This window comes from Siphateles boraxobius, unplaced genomic scaffold (assembly GCF_051911475.1).
Source record: "Siphateles boraxobius isolate OS27281-9 unplaced genomic scaffold, OSU_SipBor_1 96, whole genome shotgun sequence".
Classification (NCBI taxonomy): Eukaryota; Metazoa; Chordata; class Actinopteri; order Cypriniformes; family Leuciscidae; genus Siphateles; species Siphateles boraxobius.
Genome location: NW_027509226.1, coordinates 36,058 through 59,000, shown reverse-complemented (window position 1 = coordinate 59,000; position 22,943 = coordinate 36,058). Strand labels below are relative to the sequence as shown.

The 22,943-nt window shown below is 35.3% G+C and overlaps 1 protein-coding gene across 1 annotated transcript in view; it reads left to right on the top strand.

Moving 5' to 3' along the window:
• Nucleotides 1-21,604, top strand: part of LOC143733302 (receptor-type tyrosine-protein phosphatase mu-like) — a 325,940-nt gene extending 304,336 nt beyond the window's left edge. Inside the window, exons 31-34 of the mRNA XM_077224964.1 lie at nucleotides 684-809; nucleotides 2,161-2,324; nucleotides 16,532-16,667; nucleotides 20,294-21,604. Coding sequence (XP_077081079.1) covers nucleotides 684-809; nucleotides 2,161-2,324; nucleotides 16,532-16,667; nucleotides 20,294-20,347 — 480 coding nt within the window. The 3' untranslated portion in view covers nucleotides 20,348-21,604. The remainder of the gene's footprint in view (nucleotides 1-683; nucleotides 810-2,160; nucleotides 2,325-16,531; nucleotides 16,668-20,293) is intronic.
• Nucleotides 21,605-22,943: the final 1,339 nt, after the last annotated feature.

The following is a 22,943-nucleotide window of genomic DNA, read 5'->3' as shown; positions in this document are numbered from 1 at the left end:
GACTCTGTTTCTGCTGAAGTTTAAATGAAAGACTCCATTCTCTTATTTTCATTTCTATGCACCCCATAACAAAATATATTTGTAAACAGCATTACCTTATGATATTTATACTTAACATTTTAGTACATTAGGACACTGACACATGAACAGTTTTTGAATCGATTCATTGAAACTTTGCACTGATTCATTGATATCATATCTAATATTTTTTGTTTATATGCACCTGTATAACAATATTTTTGTGTGAGAGGTGGATGTTTTTGCTGAGCAGACTCTCTCTCTCACACACACACACACACACACACACACACTTCAAACGCCGAGCGAGACGATGTGTCACACACCACAGATGAACACAAACTCCTTTTCATTAGGTATTCCTTCACAAAACGCTACAGAATGTCAGCAAGAGAGTGAGGACGATGGGAGATTTGAATGGATAATTAACGTGTACACACATAAACACACACACACACACACACTCACTCATACAGGGACACACACACATACACTCACACTCAAAGTCACATTCAATGTTGTTTGTAGTGCTGGGAAGATGTTTGTGCAGTTTTCTGTGCATGTGACAGAAATAAAAGAGCAGAGAAGTGCTTACACTGATCCATGTGTGTGTGTGTGTGTGTGTGTGTGTGTGTGTGTGTGTGTGTGTGTGTGTGTGTGTGTAGTTGTGTCCACAGTACTGGCCTGAGAACGGTGTGCATCGGCACGGGCCGCTGCAGGTCGAGTTCGTCTCCGCTGATCTGGAGGAGGACATTATCAGCAGGATCTTCCGCATATACAACGCTGCACGGGTGTGTGACCATCACACACACACACTCACGCTCACACACACGCTCACACACACGCTCACACACACGCTCACACACACACACACACACACACACACACCATCACACACACACACTCACGCTCACACACACGCTCACACACACACACACACACACACACTCACACACACACACCATCACACACTTACAGACACACACACACTCACACACACACACACTCTCACACATACTCACACACACTCACTAACACACATACTCTCACACACTCACTGACACACATACTCTCACACACTCACTGACACACATACTCTCACACACTCACTGACACACATACTCTCACACACTCACTGACACACATACTCTCACACACTCACTGACACACATACTCACACACACACACACACACACACACACACTAAGCGTTGACTTTCTGTGTGTCAGTTAATCTGCTTAAACTGTCAGAATCCTCATCTGTAACATCAGATGAACTGATGCAGAATTAACCAGTGACCCAATCAGCATGAACTCGGTGACCCCTAACCCCGACCCTGACCTCAGTGACCCCGACCCTGACCTCAGTGACCCCTGACCCCGACCCTGACCTCAGTAGCCCCTGATCCCGACCCTGACCTCAGTGACCCCTGACCCCGACCCTGACCTCAGTAGCCCCTGACCCCGACCCTGACCTCAGTGGCCCCTGATCCCGACCCTGACCTCAGTGACCCCTGACCCCGACCCTGACCTCAGTGGCCCCTGATCCCGACCCTGACCTCAGTAGCCCCTGATCCCGACCCTGACCTCAGTGACCCCTGACCCCGACCCTGACCTCAGTAGCCCCTGATCCCGACCCTGACCTCAGTGGCCCCTGACCCCGACCCTGACCTCAGTGGCCCCTGATCCCGACCCTGACCTCAGTGACCCCTGACCCTGACCTCAACACAACCGGCCACAGTCACCTCTCATTCATCATGACATCAGTGCAGTAATAGTGGAGGACATTATGTTTACCATGATAAACTATTTGTACACGACACTCCTTCTCACTTCTGACAACACACTGCTCCAGCCGACCAATCAGAGCACAGTGTGCTTTTCAGGAGGAGGGGCTTCATAGAGACAGGAAGTAAACAGAGCGTTACTGACAGACTGGGAAGAGAGGAGCCGCAACAATGGAGAATATGAGGAAAATATTCAACATTCAAGCAGGAAAACCTGTTCTAGTAGAGCCTGAAAACAACTGCACAATAAGCCTCTTTATCATTTGTGTGTGTGTGTGTGTGTGTGTGTGTGTGTGTGTGTGTGTGTGTGTGTGTGTGTGTGTGTGTGTGTGTGTGTGTGTGTGTGTTTGTTTCAGCCTCAGGATGGGTACCGGATGGTCCAGCAGTTCCAGTTTCTGGGCTGGCCGATGTACCGGGACACTCCCGTCTCCAAGCGCTCGTTCCTCAAGCTCATCCATCAGGTGGACAAGTGGCAGGAGGAGTACGACGGGGGAGAGGGGAGGACCGTCGTCCACTGTCTGTGCGTGAGATAATCACACACACACACACACACTCACACACAACTGAGAAAACAGCCGCTCAGAAAGCATCAGATATGGTTTGCACATCACGTTTATTTCTACAGCACTTTCTACAATAGTTTTACAGTATTAAACATGAAGAAGGGTGTCAGCTTCAGTCTCTATTATAAAGCGTCTCTCAGTGTGTTCATGTTCATCTGACCTCGACCGACTGAATAGGAGAAATGAAGAGGGCGGAGCCTCAGAGCCACGCCCACCTGTTACATCATCACCACACGGACCAATGGGAGATCAGAGGTGTTTCCCAGCCGGAGTCAGAAAACAAACTTCGTTTTGGCCTGATTTAGTTTGAAATTACGTTCTTCGATTTCATTTGAATTACATCGTAAAGTTGTGAGGATTCGAGAATCATAAAGAATCATAAGTTTATGACGTGAATCTGAGATTGAACTTTTATGTGACAGAAATTATAGTTAAAACCAAAAAAACTATATAGTGAATCAATTGTAGCTGAACTGGATGAAATAATATATAGTAGAATAGCAAAATTAAAAACACAATCTATTCAAGTTTGTAAAAATCACACAAAAAAAAAAATTTATTTGAAATTATTTATTTATTATAGTTTTATGATTTAATTAAATTTAGTAAGCATTTTATTTAGATTGTTTTTTTTACATGTTCATGATTTAATTTAATTTTTATGTTATTATAATTTACTTTCACTTTATATTTTTACGATGTAATGGGCTGTAAGTCTGTAAGGTCGATTGACTGAATGCAAACTCAAGTATTTAAACATAAACTAAACTTTTACTTCAGGGGCCGTATTCACAACACATTTTAAGGCTAAAAGTAGCTCCTAACTGGCGAATTTAGGAGCAACTCCTAAAAATAATGGGCGTGTCACTCGTAACTTTAGGACTCCTAATTTTTTTGACTAAGAGTAATTCACAAAGCATTTTAGCCCTAAAAGTAGCACCTAAGTCTGGGACAGCTTAAAAGAAGTCGAGAGGACTCCTAACTCACTAAGACCTATTCACAAACCGCTTTTTGTGGCATTTCACGTTGCGATGTTTTGAAATGCGTATGCGGCGGCTACAGGAGCTTCCAATCACGAGGGAACAATTTTGCATTGTAGGCATAACTAGGGATGCAACAACGCCACCAACAACAACCAAAACTACTCACTGCATGTAAACTAATTGTAACATTTCATTGTGAATCAAATTAAAATGTTCTTCTCTTTGCAAACGTAGGCAGAGGCATAGTGACAGATTAATTCAATAATGTTGCAAAGATATTGCATCAATCCATATGTTTCATTAGGCTACTAGGCTATTTGTTTTTCCTTACTCTTTATTCATTTAGGCTATTTATTCAGTTATTCATCATCTTCCGTCCTTCGCACTACTTGTGTAGCGCACGCATTCTCAGACCTGTCACCTGTCACTCATCATCATAGGGGAGGTGTTTGGAATCATTCCCGCGTTACAATCATCAGCCAATCAAGGTGGTCACTTCAGTCAAGCTCGTGCATGAGTAATGACGTCATCCATAGCAACGAAGACTCACTCTTAGTTTAGGAGTTGTCATTTTTCTTTACTAAGAGTAGGTCTGAAAGGCGTTGTGAATAACTTTTAAGAGAAAACTCCTAGCTAAAATATTTTAGTGCGATTTAGGAGTACTCCTAGTGGTAAGATAAAATGCTTTGTGAATACGGCCCCTGATTATTAAAAGACAATATTCAGTAATAATCTATTTAATTGCATTGACCATATGAGATGAGAACAAAATAAAGATGCTGAATCTGAATTTGTCTCATATTTGATGATGTTTCATCATTGATTCTGATATTTTCCTGGGGCCGTATTCACAAAGAATTTTATTTTACCACTAGGAGTACTCCTAAATCCCATTAAAATATTTTAGCTAGGAGTTTTCTCTTAAAAGTTATTCACAACGCCTTTCAGACCTACTCTTAGTAAGGAAAAATGACAACTCCTAAACTAAGAGTGAGTCTTCGTTGCTATGGATGACGTCAATTCTCATGCACGAGTTCCCTCGCAATGATCACGGTGATTGGTTGTTAGATGACAGGGCCATCATGTGGAACATAACACAGACACAACAAATCATGGAATTACGACATCTAAATATGTCTGTGTCCTACACAAAATAATAATAGTAATGTCATCGAAATGCATATATAATGACATGTTTGTGCAGGCCCCAGTGAAGTGTAATTCTAAAAAGGCAGAAAGAGAGAGAAAAGTGGTGAATTCAATTCAATTAAATTAAGGTAGCCTAATACCCTAATGAAACCGCCACTTGCCTAATAATGAAAAACGACACTTGCATTAACACTTGCTTGGTTAATTGACATCCTATTAGTATAGAAGCTTGTTTCCGCCACTGAATAAAAATAAATTAAAATAATTGCGACTTTTTTATCTCATTGCGAGATATTAAGTCAGAATTGTGAGAAATAAAGTCGCAGTTGTGAGATAAAAAGTCGCAATTAGCTTTTTTATTTTTCATTCTGTGGCGGAAACAAGCTTCCATAGCCTAAATAGACTACTTAAAGCAAGTAAATGTTGCTCCTATTGAAGTAATGTAATAGTTGAATGACGGTGGATTATGAACTCGCCAAAACGAAAAAGAAAGCCCAACTGGACGCAGGATCAGTTACTGCTGCTGGCCCAGTTGGTGCTGAAAAAATAAAAAAAATAAAAATAAAAGGGAAATTCGACACTGGGATATCAAGTAAAACTAAGCGTGAGACATAGGAGAAGATTTGTTTGCAGATCAATGCAGCATTCCCGCTTGTGTGGCGGACCCCGGACGACTGCGAGGCGGTGATATGCGCTACAATCCTTTGTGAATAGGTCTTAGTGAGTTAGGACTCCTCTCGACTTCTTTTAAGCTGTCCCAGACTTAGGTGCTACTTTTAGGGCTAAAATGCTTCGTGAATTACTTTTAGTGAAAAAAATTAGGAGTCCTAAAGTTATGAGTGACACGCCCATTATTTTTAGGAGTTGCTACTAAATTCGCCAGTTAGGAGCTACTTTTAGCCTTAAAATTCTTTGTGAATACGGCCCCTGTTTATTACTGTGAAGCTGCTGTGAAATGATCATATATAAATATGATATAATAATATAAACTAGAAAAACCAAAATCCCACACACATCTACTCAAGTTTTTTTTTTTTAATATTTATTTATTACAATTTTATGATTTAATTCATTTTAGAAAGCATTTTTTTAATTTTTGTACATGCTCATGATTTAATTAGTTTTATTCTGTTTAATTTTATTTTATAATAATTTACTTTCACTTTATACTTTTATGATTTAATGGGCTGTAAGCCTGAGGAAGGTCGAGCAAACTCAAGTATTTAAACATGAGCTAAACTTTTACTCCTGATTAATAAAAGACTGCACTGATTTTAACACTCTCAGATGAGAACTAAATAATAACTCCATGATCTTCTGTACAGCTGTTTTAAAGCTGAATCTGAATTTGATGAAGTTTGCATCGTTGATTCTGTTTATATTTCTGCAAATTCAGATTTGAAACTATTCAAAAACGTTTTTCATCATTAATTCTGATATTTACCAGTTTATTACTGTGAAGCTTCTGTGAAACATCTGTAGAAATCGTGAAATAAAGGAGACTCGACTCATGAAAACACAAGTGTGTCGAACACAATCCCCCATGATCCTCTCTGTTCGCAGCAGTGAAACTGCTCAATGATCATCAGTGACGTCATTCCTCATATCTGAAGATTTTATGATCATCATCAGTGATGTCATTCCTCATATCTGAAGTTTTATGATCATCATCAGTGATGTCATTCCTCATATCTGAAGAGTTTTATGATCATCAGTGATGTCATTCCTCATATCTGAAGAGTTTGATGATCATTAGTGACGTCATTCCTCATATCTGAAGAGTTTTATGATCATCATCAGTGATGTCATTCCTCTTATCTGAAGAGTTTGATGATCATTAGTGACGTCATTCCTCATATCTGAAGAGTTTTATGATCATCAGTGATGTCATTCTTCATATCTGAAGAGTTTTATGATCATCAGTGATGTCATTCTTCATATCTGAAGAGTTTTATGATCATCAGTGATGTCATTCCTCATATCTGAAGAGTTTTATGATCATCAGTGATGTCATTCTTCATATCTGAAGAGTTTTATGATCATCATCAGTGATGTCATTCTTCATATCTGAAGAGTTTTATGATCATCAGTGATGTCATTCTTCATATCTGAAGAGTTTTATGATCATCATCAGTGATGTCATTCTTCATATCTGAAGAGTTTTATGATCATCATCAGTGATGTCATTCCTCATATCTGAAGAGTTTGATGATCATTAGTGACGTCATTCCTCATATCTGAAGAGTTTTATGATCATCAGTGATGTCATTCTTCATATCTGAAGAGTTTTATGATCATCAGTGATGTCATTCTTCATATCTGAAGAGTTTTATGATCATCAGTGATGTCATTCCTCATATCTGAAGAGTTTTATGATCATCAGTGATGTCATTCCTCATATCTGAAGAGTTTGATGATCATCATCAGTGATGTCATTCCTCATATCTGAAGAGTTTGATGATCATCATCAGTGATGTCATTCCTCATATCTGAAGAGTTTGATGATCATCATCAGTGATGTCATTCTTCATATCTGAAGAGTTTTATGATCATCAGTGATGTCATTCTTCATATCTGAAGAGTTTTATGATCATCAGTGATGTCATTCTTCATATCTGAAGAGTTTTATGATCATCAGTGATGTCATTCTTCATATCTGAAGAGTTTTATGATCATCAGTGATGTCATTCCTCATATCTGAAGAGTTTTATGATCATCATCAGTGATGTCATTCCTCATATCTGAAGAGTTTTATGATCATCAGTGATGTCATTCTTCATATCTGAAGAGTTTTATGATCATCATCAGTGATGTCATTCCTCATATCTGAAGAGTTTTATGATCATCAGTGATGTCATTCCTCATATCTGAAGAGTTTGATGATCATCATCAGTGATGTCATTCTTCATATCTGAAGAGTTTTATGATCATCAGTGATGTCATTCCTCATATCTGAAGAGTTTTATGATCATCAGTGATGTCATTCTTCATATCTGAAGAGTTTTATGATCATCATCAGTGATGTCATTCTTCATATCTGAAGAGTTTTATGATCATCAGTGATGTCATTCTTCATATCTGAAGAGTTTTATGATCATCAGTGATGTCATTCTTCATATCTGAAGAGTTTTATGATCATCAGTGATGTCATTCTTCATATCTGAAGAGTTTTATGATCATCAGTGATGTCATTCTTCATATCTGAAGAGTTTTATGATCATCAGTGATGTCATTCCTCATATCTGAAGAGTTTTATGATCATCATCAGTGATGTCATTCCTCATATCTGAAGAGTTTGATGATCATCAGTGATGTCATTCTTCATATCTGAAGAGTTTGATGATCATCATCAGTGATGTCATTCCTCATATCTGAAGAGTTTTATGATCATCATCAGTGATGTTATTCCTCATATCTGAAGAGTTTTATGATCATCAGTGATGTCATTCTTCATATCTGAAGAGTTTGATGATCATCAGTGATGTCATTCCTCATATCTGAAGAGTTTTATGATCATCATCAGTGATGTCATTCCTCATATCTGAAGAGTTTTATGATCATCATCAGTGATGTCATTCCTCATATCTGAAGAGTTTGATGATCATCATCAGTGATGTCATTCTTCATATCTGAAGAGTTTGATGATCATCATCAGTGATGTCATTCTTCATATCTGAAGAGTTTGATGATCATCATCAGTGATGTCATTCTTCATATCTGAAGAGTTTGAGGATCATCATCAGTGATGTCATTCTTCATATCTGAAGAGTTTATGATCATCATCAGTGATGTCATTCCTCATATCTGAAGAGTTTGATGATCATCATCAGTGATGTCATTCCTCATATCTGAAGAGTTTTATGATCATCAGTGATGTCATTCTTCATATCTGAAGAGTTTTATGATCATCATCAGTGATGTCATTCCTCATATCTGAAGAGTTTATGATCATCATCAGTGATGTCATTCCTCATATCTGAAGAGTTTTATGATCATCATCAGTGATGTCATTCCTCTTATCTGAAGAGTTTGATGATCATCATCAGTGATGTCATTCTTCATATCTGAAGAGTTTGATGATCATCATCAGTGATGTCATTCCTCATATCTGAAGAGTTTTATGATCATCATCAGTGATGTCATTCTTCATATCTGAAGAGTTTTATGATCATCATCAGTGATGTCATTCTTCATATCTGAAGAGTTTGATGATCATCATCAGTGATGTCATTCCTCATATCTGAAGAGTTTTATGATCATCATCAGTGATGTCATTCTTCATATCTGAAGAGTTTTATGATCATCATCAGTGATGTCATTCCTCATATCTGAAGAGTTTGATGATCATCATCAGTGATGTCATTCTTCATATCTGAAGAGTTTGATGATCATCATCAGTGATGTCATTCCTCATATCTGAAGAGTTTTATGATCATCATCAGTGATGTCATTCCTCATATCTGAAGAGTTTTATGATCATCATCAATGATGTCATTCCTCATATCTGAAGAGTTTGATGATCATCATCAGTGATGTCATTCCTCTTATCTGAAGAGTTTGATGATCATCATCAGTGATGTCATTCTTCATATCTGAAGAGTTTGATGATCATCATCAGTGATGTCATTCCTCATATCTGAAGAGTTTTATGATCATCATCAGTGATGTCATTCTTCATATCTGAAGAGTTTTATGATCATCATCAGTGATGTCATTCTTCATATCTGAAGAGTTTGATGATCATCATCAGTGATGTCATTCCTCATATCTGAAGAGTTTTATGATCATCATCAGTGATGTCATTCTTCATATCTGAAGAGTTTTATGATCATCATCAGTGATGTCATTCCTCATATCTGAAGAGTTTGATGATCATCATCAGTGATGTCATTCCTCATATCTGAAGAGTTTGATGATCATCATCAGTGATGTCATTCTTCATATCTGAAGAGTTTTATGATCATCATCAGTGATGTCATTCTTCATATCTGAAGAGTTTATGATCATCATCAGTGATGTCATTCCTCATATCTGAAGAGTTTGATGATCATCATCAGTGATGTCATTCCTCATATCTGAAGAGTTTTATGATCATCAGTGATGTCATTCTTCATATCTGAAGAGTTTTATGATCATCATCAGTGATGTCATTCCTCATATCTGAAGAGTTTATGATCATCATCAGTGATGTCATTCCTCATATCTGAAGAGTTTTATGATCATCATCAGTGATGTCATTCCTCTTATCTGAAGAGTTTGATGATCATCATCAGTGATGTCATTCTTCATATCTGAAGAGTTTGATGATCATCATCAGTGATGTCATTCTTCATATCTGAAGAGTTTTATGATCATCATCAGTGATGTCATTCCTCATATCTGAAGAGTTTATGATCATCATCAGTGATGTCATTCCTCATATCTGAAGAGTTTTATGATCATCATCAGTGATGTCATTCTTCATATCTGAAGAGTTTGATGATCATCATCAGTGATGTCATTCCTCATATCTGAAGAGTTTTATGATCATCAGTGATGTCATTTCTCATATCTGAAGAGTTTTATGATCATCAGTGATGTCATTCCTCATATCTGAAGAGTTTGATGATCATCAGTGATGTCATTCCTCATATCTGAAGAGTTTGATGATCATCATCAGTGATGTCATTCCTCATATCTGAAGAGTTTTATGATCATCATCAGTGATGTCATTCCTCATATCTGTAGAGTTTTATGATCATCAGTGATGTCATTCTTCATATCTGAAGAGTTTGATGATCATCATCAGTGATGTCATTCCTCATATCTGAAGAGTTTTATGATCATCAGTGATGTCATTTCTCATATCTGTAGAGTTTTATGATCATCATCAGTGATGTCATTCCTCATATCTGTAGAGTTTTATGATCATCAGTGATGTCATTCTTCATATCTGAAGAGTTTTATGATCATCATCAGTGATGTCATTCCTCATATCTGAAGAGTTTTATGATCATCAGTGATGTCATTCTTCATATCTGAAGAGTTTGATGATCATCATCAGTGATGTCATTCCTCATATCTGAAGAGTTTTATGATCATCAGTGATGTCATTTCTCATATCTGAAGAGTTTTATGATCATCAGTGATGTCATTCCTCATATCTGAAGAGTTTGATGATCATCAGTGATGTCATTCCTCATATCTGAAGAGTTTGATGATCATCATCAGTGATGTCATTCCTCATATCTGAAGAGTTTGATGATCATCATCAGTGATGTCATTCCTCATATCTGAAGAGTTTTATGATCATCATCAGTGATGTCATTCCTCATATCTGAAGAGTTTGATGATCATCATCAGTGATGTCATTCTTCATATCTGAAGAGTTTGATGATCATCATCAGTGATGTCATTCCTCATATCTGAAGAGTTTTATGATCATCATCAGTGATGTCATTCCTCATATCTGAAGAGTTTGATGATCATCAGTGATGTCATTCCTCATATCTGAAGAGTTTTATGATCATCATCAGTGATGTCATTCCTCATATCTGAAGAGTTTTATGATCATCATCAGTGATGTCATTCCTCATATCTGAAGAGTTTTATGATCATCATCAGTGATGTCATTCCTCATATCTGAAGAGTTTGATGATCATCAGTGATGTCATTCCTCATATCTGAAGAGTTTTATGATCATCATCAGTGATGTCATTCTTCATATCTGAAGAGTTTTATGATCATCAGTGACGTCATTCCTCATATCTGAAGAGTTTGATGATCATCATCAGTGATGTCATTCCTCATATCTGAAGAGTTTTATGATCATCATCAGTGATGTTATTCCTCATATCTGAAGAGTTTTATGATCATCAGTGATGTCATTCCTCATATCTGAAGAGTTTGATGATCATCATCAGTGATGTCATTCTTCATATCTGAAGAGTTTTATGATCATCAGTGATGTCATTCCTCATATCTGAAGAGTTTGATGATCATCAGTGACGTCATTCCTCATATCTGAAGAGTTTTATGATCATCATCAGTGATGTCATTCCTCATATCTGAAGAGTTTGATGATCATCATCAGTGATGTCATTCCTCATATCTGAAGAGTTTTATGATCATCATCAGTGATGTCATTCCTCATATCTGAAGAGTTTTATGATCATCAGTGATGTCATTCCTCATATCTGAAGAGTTTGATGATCATCATCAGTGATGTCATTCCTCATATCTGAAGAGTTTTATGATCATCAGTGATGTCATTCCTCATATCTGAAGAGTTTTATGATCATCATCAGTGATGTCATTCCTCATATCTGAAGAGTTTGATGATCATCATCAGTGATGTCATTCCTCATATCTGAAGAGTTTGATGATCATCATCAGTGATGTCATTCCTCATATCTGAAGAGTTTTATGATCATCAGTGATGTCATTCCTCATATCTGAAGAGTTTTATGATCATTATCAGTGATGTCATTCCTCATATCTGAAGAGTTTGATGATCATCATCAGTGATGTCATTCCTCATATCTGAAGAGTTTGATGATCATCATCAGTGATGTCATTCCTCATATCTGAAGAGTTTTATGATCATCATCAGTGATGTCATTCCTCATATCTGAAGAGTTTGATGATCATCAGTGATGTCATTCCTCATATCTGAAGAGTTTTATGATCATCATCAGTGATGTCATTCTTCATATCTGAAGAGTTTTATGATCATCAGTGACGTCATTCCTCATATCTGAAGAGTTTGATGATCATCATCAGTGATGTCATTCCTCATATCTGAAGAGTTTTATGATCATCATCAGTGATGTTATTCCTCATATCTGAAGAGTTTTATGATCATCAGTGATGTCATTCCTCATATCTGAAGAGTTTGATGATCATCATCAGTGATGTCATTCTTCATATCTGAAGAGTTTTATGATCATCAGTGATGTCATTCCTCATATCTGAAGAGTTTGATGATCATCAGTGACGTCATTCCTCATATCTGAAGAGTTTTATGATCATCATCAGTGATGTCATTCCTCATATCTGAAGAGTTTGATGATCATCATCAGTGATGTCATTCCTCATATCTGAAGAGTTTTATGATCATCATCAGTGATGTCATTCCTCATATCTGAAGAGTTTTATGATCATCAGTGATGTCATTCCTCATATCTGAAGAGTTTGATGATCATCATCAGTGATGTCATTCCTCATATCTGAAGAGTTTGATGATCATCATCAGTGATGTCATTCCTCATATCTGAAGAGTTTTATGATCATCATCAGTGATGTCATTCCTCATATCTGAAGAGTTTGATGATCATCATCAGTGATGTCATTCCTCATATCTGAAGAGTTTGATGATCATCATCAGTGATGTCATTCCTCATATCTGAAGAGTTTTATGATCATCAGTGATGTCATTCCTCATATCTGAAGAGTTTTATGATCATTATCAGTGATGTCATTCCTCATATCTGAAGAGTTTGATGATCATCATCAGTGATGTCATTCCTCATATCTGAAGAGTTTGATGATCATCATCAGTGATGTCATTCCTCATATCTGAAGAGTTTTATGATCATCATCAGTGATGTCATTCTTCATATCTGAAGAGTTTTATGATCATCAGTGACGTCATTCCTCATATCTGAAGAGTTTGATGATCATCATCAGTGATGTCATTCCTCATATCTGAAGAGTTTGATGATCATCAGTGACGTCATTCCTCATATCTGAAGAGTTTTATGATCATCATCAGTGATGTCATTCCTCATATCTGAAGAGTTTTATGATCATCAGTGATGTCATTCCTCATATCTGAAGAGTTTTATGATCATCAGTGATGTCATTCTTCATATCTGTAGAGTTTTATGATCATCATCAGTGATGTCATTCCTCATATCTGTAGAGTTTTATGATCATCATCAGTGATGTCATTCCTCATATCTGAAGAGTTTGATGATCATCAGTGATGTCATTCCTCATATCTGAAGAGTTTTATGATCATCATCAGTGATGTCATTCTTCATATCTGAAGTGTTTTTTGATCATCATCAATGATGTCATTCCTCATATCTGAAGAGTTTGATGATCATCATCAGTGATGTCATTCTTCATATCTGAAGAGTTTTATGATCATCATCAGTGATGTCATTCCTCATATCTGAAGTGTTTTTTGATCATCATCAATGATGTCATTCCTCATATCTGAAGAGTTTGATGATCATCATCAGTGATGTCATTCCTCATATCTGAAGAGTTTGATGATCATCATCAGTGATGTCATTCCTCATATCTGAAGAGTTTTATGATCATCAGTGATGTCATTCCTCATATCTGAAGAGTTTGATGATCATCATCAGTGATGTCATTCCTCATATCTGAAGAGTTTTATGATCATCAGTGATGTCATTCTTCATATCTGTAGAGTTTTATGATCATCATCAGTGATGTCATTCCTCATATCTGTAGAGTTTTATGATCATCATCAGTGATGTCATTCCTCATATCTGAAGAGTTTGATGATCATCATCAGTGATGTCATTCCTCATATCTGTAGAGTTTTATGATCATCATCAGTGATGTCATTCCTCATATCTGAAGAGTTTGAGTGTCTTCCTCTGATGTGAAGAGAAACACTGCCATCTACTGGCCGAACACATTCACTGCACTTCAGATCTACATTCACATATTTATATCAAATATTTCCATTATTAGATTGAATGGCTTCACCATAAAGTCTGATTTTACACGACTTATTAAAAAACAAAGATACCTTTAATGTTTTTTTGGGGGGGAAAAGTCTCTTTTGTTTATTTGTTTACAAAAAAATTGTAAAAACAGTGAAATATTATTCAACATCTGTTTTGTATGTGGATTTGTCGATGTTGAAACTGATGCATTTTATTGTTCAGGATTCTTTGATGAATAGAAAGTTCAAAAGAACAGCATTTATTTGAAATATAATCTGTTTTAACGTTATAAATGTGTTTAATGTCACTTTTAATCATTTTTTTCTTTCTTACCCCACATTTATCAATGGTAATGCATCACAAAAAAATGTTCTACATGTTTGCAACATTGATAATAGTCATAAATGTTTCTTGAGCATCAAATCCTCATATTATAGTGATTTCTGAAGGATCATGTGACACTGAAGACTGGAGTAATGATGCTGAAAATTCAGCTTTGATCACAGGAATAAATTACACTTTACTATATATTCACATAGAAAACAGCTGAACAGCAGAAGAGACTCTCAGAAACATAAAATCATAATTATTCCAAACTTTTGAGCGCTAGTGTATCTGTATTAATATAAACTGAATCTGACTTCAGTTTTCGCGACAGGTTTCCTGATCCAGTGTCACTTTCTTTACAAAAATATTTTCCGACAAAGTCACTTCCGTTATTGTTGCTATTGTAAAGTCGTAATCAGAGGTGTCAAGTAACGAAGTACAAATTTTTCGTTACCTTACTTACAGAAATTTAGAAAAGTAGAAATTTGGGGTATTTATACTTTACTGGAGTAATTATTTGTCAGCCGTCTTTATACTTTCTACTCCTTACATTTTAAAAATAGCCTCGTTATTCCTATTTCATTTCGGCTTGTCATCGTTCAAAAAGAAACAAAAAAACTATCCAGATAAATCGCACCATCCGGAGAGAGTGAATGTGATTGTGATTGGACGAGAAGTATAAACTTATTCCGACACACTATTGGTTTGTACGCGGTCCATCGCACATGTATTACACATATATGCTTCTTTAATGTATTTGCATTATTCTAAAATGCATTCATTTTCAGTGGACATATATGCGGCTGAAACATGCCTAGTGCAACCCAAACTTCTCAACATTAACATTTTAATATAACATTACAGTCATTATGGCCTTTAGAAGAGCTGGTGTAGTGCACTATAGGCCTCTGTGAGCTTTTGTCTTTAATGCCTTTTTTTCCTTACATTACTTTTACTTTTATAGTTTTGAAACCAGTACTTTTACACTTTTACTTGAGTAAAAAGCTTGAGTTGATACTTCAGCTTCTACAGAAGTCTTTTTAAACACTAGTATCTATACTTCTACCTGAGTAATGCATGTGAATACTTTTGAATAGAAGCTTGTTTCCGCCACAGAATAAAGCATTTTAAAAGATAATTGTGACTTTATTTCTCAGAATTGCGTGAAATAAAGTCTCAGTTGTGTGTTATAAAGTCAGAATTGCGAGAAAAAAAACTAACAATTTCGACTGTATATCACGCAATTTTGACTTTATAACACATAATTGCGAGTTTATATCTCGCAATTCTGACATATTTTCTCCTATTTTGTGAGATATAAAGCCCAATTCTATGGAAAAAAAACGTTTTTCCCCTCAGAATAGTTTATATCTCACAATTCTGACTTTATAACACGCAATTCTGAGAAAAAAAGTCAGAAATGTGAGATAAAAAGTCGCAATTACCTTTTTTATTTTTCATTCTGTGGCGGAAACAAGCTTCCATACTTTTAACACCTCTGGATGTAATACATTAATATGTGTGTGAAACACAGTTTAAGTTAATATGTGTGTGTGAAACACAGTTCGGCACAAACCGTGTTAGATCAGGTAGACCAGATTTAACTCTCGAACTGCTGAACTCAAGCGGTTCCTACAAGTTTTTAATATTTAAGATGTTTCAATGTTTTTGAAGGAAGTCTCTTCTCACCAAGGCTCATCAAAAATACATTAAAAACAGTGAAATATTATTGTAATGTAGATCATCTGTTTTCTATGTGAATATATAGTAAAGTGTTTTCAGCATCATTACTCCAGTCTTCAGTGTCACATGATCCTTCAGAAATCACTATAATATGATGATTTGATGCTCAAGAAACATTTATGATTATTATCAGTGTTGAAAACAGTTGTGCTGCTTTCCACAAAAACACAAACACTTATTTGAATGATGTGTGTGTGTGCGTGTGTGTGTGTGTGTGTGTGTGCGTGTGTGTGCGTGTATGCGTGTGTGTGCGTGTGTGTGCGTGTGTGTGTGCAGGAACGGTGGCGGTCGCAGTGGGACGTTCTGTGCCATCAGTATCGTGAGTGAGATGCTTCGACACCAGCGATCCGTTGACGTGTTTCACGCCGTTAAAACGTTGCGCAACAACAAGCCCAACATGGTGGACCTTCTGGTAAAGCTCAATCTATTACATTTAAGAATTACAGTTTCAATAAAATAAGAATTGATTTAAATATTGTGAACCCAGCTGTAATAGCGATAACTATAGCGTTGAACATTAATGACACAGACGGCAGGTTTATTAGGCTGCTGTCACTTTAAGACCGAACGCACGGATCCAATACAATGATACACAATGATATTTGAGACGAATACGCTTGATCTCTGTCACTTATTAGATATTTAAAATAATATAGGCCACTTTTTACAGGTAACATCAGACATTTGGCATTATCATCACACACAAATATTTAATTATTATACATAATATTCAACATTATATAGTAGTTTAATGTAGTACTGACACTAAAACTCAAAAAAACACACAGTAATTATTATTCTGGGTGAACTCTCCACAATACATATTGTTTCATTTTTGTATTGCGAGATATTGAGACACGATTATTGTTACACCCCTATATTGTTCAGAACTATAGAGTCGCTGTTTGTGGACATTAAAAAGCTTCTCTAATGAGATCGGGTTCATAAATGTAAAATATTACTGTGATGATGAAGGCAAGACCGATGAAAATAGAGTAAACATGTGACTAATAGAGTAAACATGTGACTAATAGAGTAAACATGTGACTAATAGAGTAAACATGTGACTCATAGAGTAAACATGTGACTAATAGAGTAAACATGTGACTAATAGAGTAAACATGTGACTAATAGAGTAAACATGTGACTAATAGTGTAAACATGTGACTAATAGAGTAAACATGTGACTAAGAGAGTAAACATGTGACTAATAGAGTAAACATGTGACTAATAGAGTAAACATGTGACTAATAGAGTAAACATGTGACTAATAGAGTAAACATGTGACTAATAGAGTAAACATGTGACTAATAGTGTAAACATGTGACTAATAGAGTAAACATGTGACTAATAGTGTAAACATGTGACTAATAGAGTAAACATGTGACTAATAGAGTAAACATGTGACTAATAGTGTAAACATGTGACTAATAGAGTAAACATGTGACTAAGAGAGTAAACATGTGACTAATAGAGTAAACATGTGACTAATAGAGTAAACATGTGACTAATAGTGTAAACATGTGACTAATAGAGTAAACGTGACTAATAGAGTAAACATGTGACTAATAGAGTAAACATGTGACTAATAGTGTAAACATGTGACTAATAGAGTAAACATGTGAATAATAGAGTAAACATGTGACTAATAGAGTAAACATGTGACAAATAGAGTAAACATGTGACTAATAGAGTAAACATGTGACTAATAGAGTAAACATGTGACTAATAGAGTAAACATGTGACTAATAGAGTAAACATGTGACTAATAGAGTAAACATGTGACTCATAGAGTAAACATGTGACTAATAGAGTAAACATGTGACTAATAGAGTAAACATGTGACTAATAGAGTAAACATGTGACTAATAGTGTAAACATGTGACTAATAGAGTAAACATGTGACTAATAGAGTAAACATGTGACTAATAGAGTAAACATGTGACTAATAGAGTAAACATGTGACTAATAGTGTAAACATGTGACTAATAGAGTAAACATGTGACTAATAGAGTAAACATGTGACTAATAGAGTAAACATGTGACTAATAGAGTAAACATGTGACTAATAGAGTAAACATGTGACTAATAGTGTAAACATGTGACTAATAGAGTAAACATGTGACTAATAGAGTAAACATGTGACTAATAGAGTAAACATGTGACTAATAGAGTAAACATGTGACTAATAGAGTAAACATGTGACTAATAGTGTAAACATGTGACTAATAGTGTAAACATGTGACTAATAGAGTAAACATGTGACTAATAGAGTAAACATGTGACTAATAGTGTAAACATGTGACTAATAGAGTAAACATGTGACTAATAGAGTAAACATGTGACTAATAGTGTAAACATGTGACTAATAGAGTAAACATGTGACTAATAGAGTAAACATGTGACTAATAGTGTAAACATGTGACTAATAGAGTAAACATGTGACTAATAGAGTAAACATGTGACTAATAGAGTAAACATGTGACTAATAGTGTAAACATGTGACTAATAGAGTAAACATGTGACTAATAGTGTAAACATGTGACTAATAGTGTAAACATGTGACTAATAGAGTAAACATGTGACTAATAGAGTAAACATGTGACTAATAGTGTAAACATGTGACTAATAGAGTAAACATGTGACTAATAGAGTAAACATGTGACTAATAGTGTAAACATGTGACTAATAGAGTAAACATGTGACTAATAGAGTAAACATGTGACTAATAGTGTAAACATGTGACTAATAGAGTAAACATGTGACTAATAGAGTAAACATGTGACTAATAGAGTAAACATGTGACTAATAGTGTAAACATGTGACTAATAGAGTAAACATGTGACTAATAGAGTAAACATGTGACTAATAGAGTAAACATGTGACTAATAGAGTAAACATGTGACTAATAGAGTAAACATGTGACTAATAGTGTAAACATGTGACTAATAGAGTAAACATGTGACTAATAGAGTAAACATGTGACTAATAGAGTAAACATGTGACTAATAGAGTAAACATGTGACTAATAGTGTAAACATGTGACTAATAGAGTAAACATGTGACTAATAGAGTAAACATGTGACTAATAGAGTAAACATGTGACTAATAGAGTAAACATGTGACTAATAGAGTAAACATGTGACTAATAGAGTAAACATGTGACTAATAGTGTAAACATGTGACTAATAGAGTAAACATGTGACTAATAGTGTAAAGATGTGACTAATAGAGTAAACATGTGACTAATAGAGTAAACATGTGACTAATAGAGTAAACATGTGACTAATAGAGTAAACATGTGACTAATAGAGTAAACATGTGACTAATAGAGTAAACATGTGACCAATAGAGTAAACATGTGACTAATAGAGTAAACATGTGACCAATAGACTTCACACACTTTCCCCAATCGACTGAACACATTAACACTTTACAATAAAGCTCATTAGTTAACATTCATTAGCATGAGCTAATAATGACCTCACTTATACAGCATTTATTAATCTTTGTTAATATTAATTTCAACATTTACTAATACATTATTAAAATCTTGTTATTATAGTTAATGCACTTTAAACTAACATGAAAAAACAGTGAATGACTGTATTTTTATTAACTAACATTAACAAAGATTAATAAATACTGTAACAAATGTATTGCTCATTGTTAGTTCACGTTAGTTAATACATTAACTAATGAACCTTATTGTAAGTGTTTTTAAGATTTGCCAAAAATTTTTTTTGAAGTATTGAAATTGTATGTTTCGATATGCAAATGAGGCATTAGCTAATTAAATATCCACTAATTTGCATACATGTACAGAACTCAATCTGAACATTTGATAAAGCCAGATTCATAATTCCTGTTTGATTTGGTTGATGTAGAGGTGTGTGTATCAGTGAACAACAGTGTGTGTGTGTGTGTGTGTGTGTGTGTGTGTGTGTGTGTGTGTGTGTGTGTGTGTGTGTGTGTGTGTGTGTGTGTGTGTGTGTGTGTGTGTGTGTGTGTCTCACGTCGTCTCGTCTCTTTCTCCAGGATCAGTACAAGTTCTGCTATGAAGTGGCGTTGGAGTATCTGAACTCAGGCTAACAGCCCCGAACTCCTGCAGTGTGTGTGTGTGTGTGTGTGTGTGTGTGTGTGTGTGTGTGTGTGTACAGTCGACTTGTATATCTTTAAATGAAGACTTCATGAAGACAGCGAAGAGAAGATTCAACTCCTGCAACTGTTTCCCGCTGAGTCCAGTGTTCGATACACACTTGTTTTCCAGCACAAAATATCTAAACATTCTTAAATCAAGATACATTTACTAGAGAAGAAGCAAAATAACTGAATAGATTTAAAGTCGTCATGATTTCACTCGTCTCTTCTTCTCTATTGTGTCGTATATCGAGTGAAACGCTTCTGGAACGAGAACACATGTGGGCGGGGCTTGATTGTGTCTGTGAGGAACTGATTGGATGGTTGTGGTTTGCTATTGGCTGATCTCATGTGAGTGACAGGTTATAGCCCCGCCCACATCATCAGAGAAGAGAGAGATGCTGTTTTATAGTAACACTGCAATAATCCAAAAACTGTCACAATTTCATGATGGAGTGACTTTGTGATTAACACAAGAACAAATATCTGTCAATGGAGTCAGAAAAATAAACTTAACTCAAAGTAAAACAAGATTATTAAGATTATGCATTTTTCTGACTCCATTGGGAGATATTCGCTGTCTTTTTAAGCACAAACTCACTTTTTTTTTACACATTTTTGAACGTTTAGATATTTGTGCTGGAAAACGAGACGTTTAAAAAAAAAAGGTGTTTTATGCTCTTATCCGCCACACTGAAGTGTCGTTTATTCACACACACTGAAGTAATTACAAAATTACTGCTAAAATGAGAAATCGGACGATTGAGAAACTCATGAATATGTCAGTCTCTAATGAGCCTGATTTGCATATTAATGAGGTGTTTGTGCTGAACACACTGATGGCGATTCAGCCAGGAAGTAAATGTTTGATGAGTGTTACTTTGTTGTGTAAATTGTACAACATTTAAAAACATCGTAACATAGAAAGAAATGACATCATCGACCCAAACCTTCCCATCGCTCGCTCTGTACTTGCTTTCCTCTCCGTCTTATTGTTTGCACGTGTTTTTAATATTGTTTGTTTATACTGTAAATATTTTGAGGTGTGCTGTGATATTTATTCCAGACAATCATCCTGTACTGGTTCATATTGTACATGATCAAATATATTGTATGGATCAACAAATGTCTGCCTGTTCATCACTTACAATATTTCATTTCTAATGTTTTATCCATTTTTCAGTCCGTTAATAAAAATACAGCTGTTCACGTCAGCTCAGGTCCAATAAATAATATTATCGACAGATATTGATGTAAATGTAGACATTAACATCAAGTAAGGAATTATTTTAGTTAACTAATAGAACCGTATTGTAAAGTGTGACTCAAAACTTTATTAAATAACAGTCAAAGACTTTCATCAGACAATGATAACAAAACTGAAAAAGTTTAAGTTTTGAATGGAAGCCCATTACTGCAAAATAAGAAAATTATGCTTTGGTATATCAAAATTTGGTCAATTTTAAAAAGTCATAATTATTAGATTTAAAAGTGTAAATTGGCTCAAAAAATATAATTATGACAGTACGTCTTTTTTATCTCATGTCAATTTTGATTTTTTTTGTCATGAATTTCAACTTTTTAATTTTATACTTAATTTTCAGCATAATTTCGATTTATATCATAATCATGATTTACAAAAGCATGTTTTTTGTCTTAAGTGATGAAAATAATTATTAGATTAAAAAGTTAAAATTAACACGTCACTTAGATTAAAAAGTTGCTAATGTCTTAAAAAGTCGTAATTATGAGTCATAATTTTTTTTTAAATCTCATAATTATGACTCACATCACAACTTCGACTTATGTCATAATTATGAGTATTTTTGTCTTGTTTTCAGTCCAAATATCAAAAAATCCTTAAATCAAGATGTGTTTACTAGATGAGTAAAATAACACAATATATTAAGTCTTGTTTTCTGTGGAAATAAATACAAATTAAGTGAGTTTTTTGTTTAAAACAACCAAATTATCTGGGTAAGAAAAATAATCTTGTTTCTGTTTGAATTAACATTATTTCTGTTTCCCCATTGGCAGATAATTTATTTATTTAACTTTTTTAAAGCAACAACTCACTTAATTTGGATTAATTCCCCCGGAAAACAATACATAACTCATATCTCATGTCATTTTACTCATCTAGTAAAAGCATCTAGATTTAAGAATTGTTAGATATTTGGACTGGAAACAAGACAGAAATACTGAGTAAGACATTTATTTATGCAGTGCATGTTTTTTTCTTATGCCGTGTAAATGGGCTTCCATAGACAACAGCATGAAACTATAACTCAGAAAGGGTTAAACGTGTGTAGTTGATCTGTAGTGTCGATGCGTGTCAATCATGTTGGTTCTTCTCAAGTCACGAAAACACATGGAATATGATCTGATTCAACTAACACAGATAATCCCACCGAGGAAAGCAGACGACGAGGATCGGGAAGACCAGGATAATCCACAGAAGACACGACTGGAGTTCGAAATCACTATTCCCAACATTACTCCACTATTAACACTTGAAGGAGTGAATGGAAACGAGAGCACACATTGT